Source organism: Mytilus galloprovincialis, chromosome 14 (assembly GCF_965363235.1).
Source record: "Mytilus galloprovincialis chromosome 14, xbMytGall1.hap1.1, whole genome shotgun sequence".
Lineage (NCBI taxonomy): Eukaryota > Metazoa > Mollusca > Bivalvia > Mytilida > Mytilidae > Mytilus > Mytilus galloprovincialis.
Window position 1 is genome coordinate 32,080,045 of NC_134851.1, and position 7,961 is coordinate 32,088,005.

The 7,961-nt window shown below is 33.6% G+C and overlaps 1 protein-coding gene across 1 annotated transcript; it reads right to left on the bottom strand.

Annotated features, from left to right (window-relative positions):
- Nucleotides 1-1,243: 1,243 nt before the first annotated feature.
- Nucleotides 1,244-2,734, bottom strand: LOC143059436 (uncharacterized). The gene is made up of 2 exons (XM_076232930.1): nucleotides 2,165-2,734; nucleotides 1,244-2,081 (listed from the first exon to the last, which is right to left on the bottom strand). The coding sequence occupies exons 1-2, from the start codon at nucleotides 2,628-2,630 to the stop codon at nucleotides 1,255-1,257; spliced, it is 1,293 nt and encodes a 430-aa protein (XP_076089045.1). The 5' UTR covers nucleotides 2,631-2,734; the 3' UTR covers nucleotides 1,244-1,254.
- Between the last annotated feature and the right edge of the window lie 5,227 nt (nucleotides 2,735-7,961).

Consider the following 7,961-nt stretch of genomic DNA (forward strand, 5'->3'; position numbering starts at 1 on the left):
CATATACCTCTAGTAGGCAGTAAAAGTGCTATATGTACGTTTTGTTTGGGTCTAGCCCAAGAATAAGTAAGTTCAAGTCTTTTTAGAACGTTATCGGAAGGACATACTAATACAAAAACTTAGTACCAGTGTTATATGAACGTTATCGGAAGGACGTACTCCTACAAAAACTTAGTAAATGAATGTTTTGGAAGAACATATTCCCACAAAAAATATAAGGACTCCGTTTGGATATGCCAACGAGAGCACATGAACTGCGTTCGGATTTTCCATCGCAATCATATACATTGTTTTTGGTTTAAATTAACTAAGTTGTAACACTGATACTTTATATTTGGACTTTATTAAATGTATTTGGACTTTACCAATTTGTTTATGTTTACTGTATTGAACTGCCGACTTGTGTGTGAATAAAGAGCTAGTACCCCGCATTGTGAATCGTTCCCAAAGACGGAATCCCACTCGAAGCCATTTGGCAATATTTATCTGGAAAGGTACAAAATCTGTCTTCATACATGTACACCACTTTTGTAAATTTCATGAATTCTCGTGTGCCTATAAAAGTGACTTTTTTCACTAAATTATTTACCGATACAGGTAAATGTGCATGCAATTATTCATCACAAGTATGGGTTATAATGTCTTTACGATAATAACCGTCGGAACTAAAGCTTGTACCCATACGTCACATTTTAGGTCTTCTTTTATCAGTATATGTTTTAGTATGTCTCAGACAATTACTGATTCTGCCAACTCTTTTTCAAAATATCACATCTTATCTTTCCAAGTATGGATTTTCATGTGTTTATTACGATTGCTTTTGTGACCAAATGCTTTACCACATACATCACATCTGTAAGGTTTTTCGCCAGTATGTGTTATCATGTGTGTACGACAAGAACTGCTTTGGCCAAATTCTTTTCCACAAATATAACATGCGTAAGGTTTTTCGCCAGTATGTTTTTGCATGTGTACATTATAGTTGCTCTTGGTACTAAATTCTTTACCACATTCATCACATTTGTAAGGTTTTTCACCAGTATGTGTTCTCATGTGAATTAGACAATTATCTTTTTTGCAAAACTTTTTTTCACAAATATCACATTTGTAAGGTTTTTCGCCAGTATGTGTTCTCATGTGAGTTAGACAATTACTTTTTCTGCGAAACTGTTTTCCACAAACATCACATCTGTAAGGTTGTTCACCAGTATGCTTTCTCATGTGAATTCGAAAGGCGCTTTCTCGTTGAAACTCTTAATCACAAAAAACACATTTTAAATGTTTTCCCCCAGTATGAATTCTCATGTGTTCATTATAGTTGCCTTTCTGACCAAATTCCTTATCACATACATCACATTTGTAAGGTTTTTCGCTAGCATGTGTTCTCATGTGAATTTGATAAATATTTTTTTGGCAAAATTCCTTTCCACAAATATCACATTTGTAAGGTTTTCCACCAGTATGGATTTTCTTGTGTATATTATAATTGCCTTTATGACCAAATACTTTTCCACATTTATCACATTCGTAAGGTGTTTCGCCAGTATGGATTTTCTTGTGAACTTTACAGTTGCTGTTTTGGACAAATCCTTTTCCACAAATATCACATTTGTAAGGTTTTTCGCCAGTATGGATTTTCTTGTGTATATTATAATTGCCTTTGCTACTAAATTCTTTACCACATACATCACATCTGTAATGTTTTTCGCCAGTATGTGTTATCATGTGTGTACGACAAGAACTGCTTTGGCCAAATTCTTTTCCACAAATATAACATGCGTAAGGTTTTTCGCCAGTATGTTTTTGCATGTGTACATTATAGTTGCTCTTGGTACTAAATTCTTTACCACATTCATCACATTTGTAAGGTTTTTCACCAGTATGTGTTCTCATGTGAATTAAACAATTATCTTTTTTGCAAAACTTTTTTTCACAAATATCACATTTGTAAGGTTTTTCGCCAGTATGTGTTCTCATGTGAGTTAGACAATTACTTTTTCTGCGAAACTGTTTTCCACAGACATCACATCTGTAAGGTTGTTCACCAGTATGCTTTCTCATGTGAATTCGACAGGCGCTTTCTCGTTGCAAAACTCTTGATCACAAAAAACACATTTAAAATGTTTTTCCCTAGTATGAATTCTCATGTGTTCATTATAGTTGCCTTTCTGACCAAATTTCTTATCACATACATCACATTTGTAAGGTTTTTCGCTAGCATGTGTTCTCATGTGAATTTGATAAATATTTTTTTGGCAAAATTCCTTTCCACAAATATCACATTTGTAAGGTTTTCCACCAGTATGGATTTTCTTGTGTATATTATAATTGCCTTTATGACCAAATACTTTTCCACATTTATCACATTTGTAAGGTGTTTCGCCAGTATGGATTTTCTTGTGAACTTTACAGTTACTGTTTTGGACAAATCCTTTTCCACAAATATCACATTTGTAAGGTTTTTCGCCAGTATGGATTTTCTTGTGTATATTATAATTGCCTTTGCTACTAAATTCTTTACAACATTCATCACATTTGTAAGGTTGTTTACCAGTAAGATTTTTCATTTGACGTAGACAAGAACTTTTTCGGTGAAACTCTTTGTCTGCAGTAGCCTCTTTACTGGACATAACTAAGTGTTACAGTCTGTTCACAGATGTGTTTTTTATCTACAACATACAAATACCAATTTATTTAAAGATGGTAGGTAAACTATGTTATAATTACAACTATAAGCAGTATGTATTGTGTACATACATTTGTACTAGAAGTCTGATTTTTTTCATTTATCCCTGTTCAGGAGCACCTGAGAGCACCGCGTTTTTTTTTGTGGGATTGGTTTCCCTTGATGGACCGCTGTTTATCTTGTCGTCGTTTCGTAGTTTTCCAATGCTCGCCGACTCGCTTTCGACTTTATTGAGAGTGAATGTTTCTTTGTCATCATTGGTCTCTCTTTTAACAAATAAACTAGAATATTGTGGATACCTTTTTTTTTTTTTTTACAAAAACAGATTATGTCATTACTTTTGTTTGAGTACCTCTTAAAAAACTATAATTTCGACCAAAAAAAGAAAGAAAGAGATTAACTTTTGACAACATACTGGGAACATAATTTCAATGTTCCAGGAATGTCCCTCACAACATAAAGGTACAAAACTTTGATAATGGGACGAAAAAGATAAAAAAAGAAAAAAAAAAAAAAGATTATCAAAAAAGTATTAGGCCTAAGATCTTGCATACCAGACGCGGGTTACATCTTCATAAGACTCTCAGTGATGCTCGAATAGAAAAAAGTTAAATAGCCAAATCAAGTATAAATTAGAAGAGGGTCAATAATTTTTCACAGATTTTTCCAAAATACGAATACGGTAAATAGTTTTGCTTGAGTTAAAAAAATCTTTAGGATTTACAAGAATTCAGAATTACGCCAACTGTAAGTTTAAAAATATGACTATGTTTACATTTACACTGTGTCTAAACCACACCGACAAAATTTGTTCGGACTAGATGGTATCTAACATCGGGCACAATGACGGAACATTAATAGACAGAAGAAAGATAGATTTCTCCTTATTTTCTTATTTTTTTTCATGATATCAAAGGATATATATACATATACAACTATTTTCTATTGTGATATGAAATATTTTCTACAACTGTTCTATATTAACGGAGAAATAAGTAAAAATGCATGTCAAAATGACGAATTGAGTGAACCTTGCCTCGAAATTGTTTAATTTCTCGTTAAATTGTTCATTTTGTACGGAAAGAAAGGTACGGGAAGATAGATACTGACACGGAGATTGCAAAACTAGTCATTATGAGCATCTCAATACTTGTATTTCTGTGTATGGAACGAAAGAAATGGGTCATGTCAAAATAGAACTGGCCGGTTTCGTCAATGTTTACCACCCGGTATCGTCATAGATTTCACAATGCATAACCCGGTTTGGTCAAATAAAAAGAATCATAATCGCATTACATTATAATTAATTGATTATTTAACTTCAGAGTTGAAAAGGAGTTTTGTGGGTCGTTGGAAAACAACTTCTTTCACCGGACAACGGCTTATTTTTTATATGAGTCTCAGATTCAAATAAATAAGAAGCAAACACTTGAATTCCTACTCTCATAGAACACAAATATTTTTATTTTACTTTGCATTCCGAAATTTTTTAACAGGAGATTGAGGTTAAAGCTCTCTAAATATGCGTTTTCTATATGAGTTATGGGAAAATATTTTGAACAAGTTTAAACTTGAAATTAAAGTTTACGGTCTTAAAAATCGAAACACACAATTGATATGTGATTTTCTCGCACAAAAGGATGGGCACCTTTATAAGTAATCTAATCATTCTATGTATGTAATCTTTTCTATCATCGTTAAAAAATAAATCTTCTAAAGGATAAACGTTGATATTAAGACAAATGTATATGCATGCATAATCGACATAGAAAATGAATGTAGGATTACAACTACCATGCATTAAAATAAAATTTATTTATCACTAATTGTAACTATACTGCTATGTACAAATTAGTATAATAGTCTCAGGTCATCGACAAAATTCAATAATAATTATTTTGTTAACATTACTAAAATAAAACCGGGTCTGTACTGTCGCCATTGTGTTATGATGATCGTACACTGACGTTGGTCAATATATTTGACAATATATACGGACAGACGGATTCAGTTTATTTCAAAGTGGACGTTATTCGAACAGCTTTTACATACTGTCGAGTTGAACAATATTTTGATTATTTTTTGCTTTACAAAATCGTTAAATACATGAATCCATATAGTTTTGGCAACCAAAGCCGGTGGGGTCGGGGGCGTGCAACCTATACGTCTTCCAGATTCGCCACTTATCTTATAAAGTGTATACCGAATTGAAATATTGTAAGAAATGAGAAAACAGGGACACCCGGGAAATCGGATTATGTGAGTTGGATTATGCAATTTCGAGGCAAGGTTCACTCAATTCGTCATTTTGACATGCATTTTTACTTATTTCTCCGTTAATATAGAACAGTTGTAGAAAATATTGCATATCACAATAGAAAATAGTTGTATATGTATATATATTCTTTGATATCATGAAAAAAATAAGAAAATAAGAAGAAATCTATCTTTCTTCTGTCTATTGATGTTCCGTCATTGTGCCCGATGTTAGATACCATCGAGTCCGAACAAATTTTGCCGGTGTGGTTTAGACACAGTGATTTATATCAGTGATATATCATGATAACGCAGAAATGTTGACTACGTAGCATGTAATAACCTCGGGGAGTTAACTTCAACCAGCAGATGCATTGACCCGATTGATGCGGAAAAAAAAATAATAAAATTTATTTCATATCGGTTGAGAATCAGATTCTCTTATTGGATTAAAAGGGGTCACATGACATTCATTATTCTTCAGTAATAAATTCCATCGGTCATTAACAGAAAAAACGGACCAGAAAACCGGTCGTTAACGAACTTTTACATGATAATGACCGATGGGGCGTGGTTTCCGTCTGATAATGACCGTTGGGGCGTGGTTTCCGTCTGATAATGACTGTTGGGGCGTGATTTCTCTGTTAATGACCGGTGGGGCGTGGTTTCTCTGTTTAGAGAGATGTACCTTTCACAAATAACTTAAAACTTGTACTTTATTCTTCCATAGATATAAGCTTATTGACCCTTTAAATAAACTTATTCTAAATGTTAGCAATTCATCTCTGTATTTGAATATTGGTTTTATGTCCCATTTATGCCATTATGTTTTCTGGTCTGTGCGTCAGTCCGTCTGTTCGTTTGTCCGTCCATTCGTTCGTCCCGCTTCAGGTTAAAGATTTTTGATCCAGGTAGGTTAAAGATTATGGTCGAGAAGTTTTTCATGAAGTTGAAGTCCAATCAGCTTGAAACTTAGTACCAATGTTCCTTGTGATATGATCTTTTTAATGCCAAATTAGAGATTATACCCCATTTTCACGGTCCACTTAACATGGAAATGATAGTGCAGATGGGGCATCCGTTGACTTAGGACACAACATTTTGTTATTGGTATAAATATAGATTTTGTTACCGTAAATTAATAGCAGACTAGACACTATTGTTATATACATATGCACTTTAATGGATCTACCATCTGTCGACGCATGTATCTTGGCGTTGAACAAGGTAATGGTTTTCTCTAACTGTTTATATGACGTCTTTCCACTGCATCCATCCATTGTATGTTGGATGTGATTGATAATTTAGTCTTGATGCACGATTTTTTTTATTGGCTTTGAACTAGCTGTCACTGACTGCGAGTCTTCTCAGATATGTACTTTTTGTTGTTGGAATGTACAAGTACCATGTCAGGTCCATGTGTTTTGTTATATGTATTTAGCCTTTTTCAACACAATTTTATAAAATTGAGAATGGACATATAGTTCGTTCATATGCTATGCTGTTACATCACTGTCCGAATTAAGGGTAGGGTTGAGATTCCGCTAACATGTTTAACCCCGCCACATTTTGTATATATTTGTCTGTACCAAGTTAGGAGCCTGTAATTTAGTTGTCGTTTGTTGCTGTGTTAAACATTTGTTTTTCGTTCAGTTGTTTTTACATTAATATACATGTAGTTTTGTCGTTTGGTTTCATATTTGTGATTTTGGGGTCTTTCAAAGCCGACAATGCGGTATGGGCTTTGCGTATTGTTGAAGGCTTTACAGTGACCTATAAAGATCTGTTAATTTCTGTGTCATTTGTTCTTTTGTGCAGAGTTGTTTAATTGGCAATCATACCACATCTGTGTTTTTCTGCTTGTTTATTTTAAATATGATGGCATACAAACCATCAAAGTTTGAAAGATATTTGTCAAACAGTTTCACAGCATTTGCGTTCAAAACGCCTTGGGCAGTTGGAGTGACGGATAGATACTGTTACTATATATATATCTATATTCAATAACATTTCAGCACAGGCACTTGTTTCTGTCAACATGTGGTTTACTATCCATACCCGTACTAAAAAATCACTCGATTTTTAATTTTAGTACGGGTATGGATAGTAAACCCCATTTGTTTTTACTTGCTCTTGATGTAAACGTGTTATATTGGTCCTTATGGTATTTTGCTTAAAGTATATAATTTGATTCTTTTGTGGCCAAGAAACGTGACCGTCACGCGTTCGGCTAAAATAGAAAATAAGGATAACATGCAGTTTTTGACTTATATTTCAGAAACTAAAGTAGTTATAGTAAAATTGATAAGGAGTCAAATTATTCAACAGGTCGGCACTAATTCTGAAAAATCCAACAACCCAATGTTGGGTTACTGCCCCTGAAATGCACAGTAACTTGTTTCTGTCAATATAGGGTTTACTATCCATACCCGTACTAAAAATCACGAGTTTTAGGGCCTTTATTGTACCTTTTTCTTCCTCAATTGGAGATATAACCCAGAGCCCAGAGGTAGATTAAAGGGGGAGCAGGGTTTTATTTCTAAAAAAAATGGTTGAATATAGAGAAAACGCAGGCGGATCAATCCATTTTAAAAAAGGGTTCCTAACCCAGGACAAAAAGGGGGGATTGTATAGGGAACAAAAAATCTTACCCCTTTTGAATCCGCCACTGTGGAATCACTGAAGAATGAGAAGAGCGGGCCCTTACTTTATGAAAATTTCTAAATCTACGCTAAATAAGCTTTTTTGTCAACAAATCATCTCGCCAACAATTACAACTAGATGCATTTACTACCTATCTATTATATCTATTATACTGACAATGAACAAATAATACAAATAAAATTCTATTTGGAAGTCTCATACCTTGATAAACTCGTAACATAGTACAAGTGACGTATTTGATCACGTGAGATTCATTGCTAGAAAAAAATACCTTTTAAATTAACTAAGAAAGTTGGTTTTATATAATTTAAACAAAAAATTAAGGTATTTTACACTTTATCTATTTCATAAATAA

Bases quoted from the DNA above. Each gene is read 5' to 3' on its own strand.
- LOC143059436 (XM_076232930.1), bottom strand. From the start codon at position 2,630: ATGTCCAGTAAAGAGGCTACTGCAGACAAAGAGTTTCACCGAAAAAGT. The intron at 2,082-2,164 runs GCAACTATAATG...TTTTGCAACGAG, and splicing joins TAAGAAATTTGGTCAGAAAG to AAAGCGCCTGTCGAATTCAC.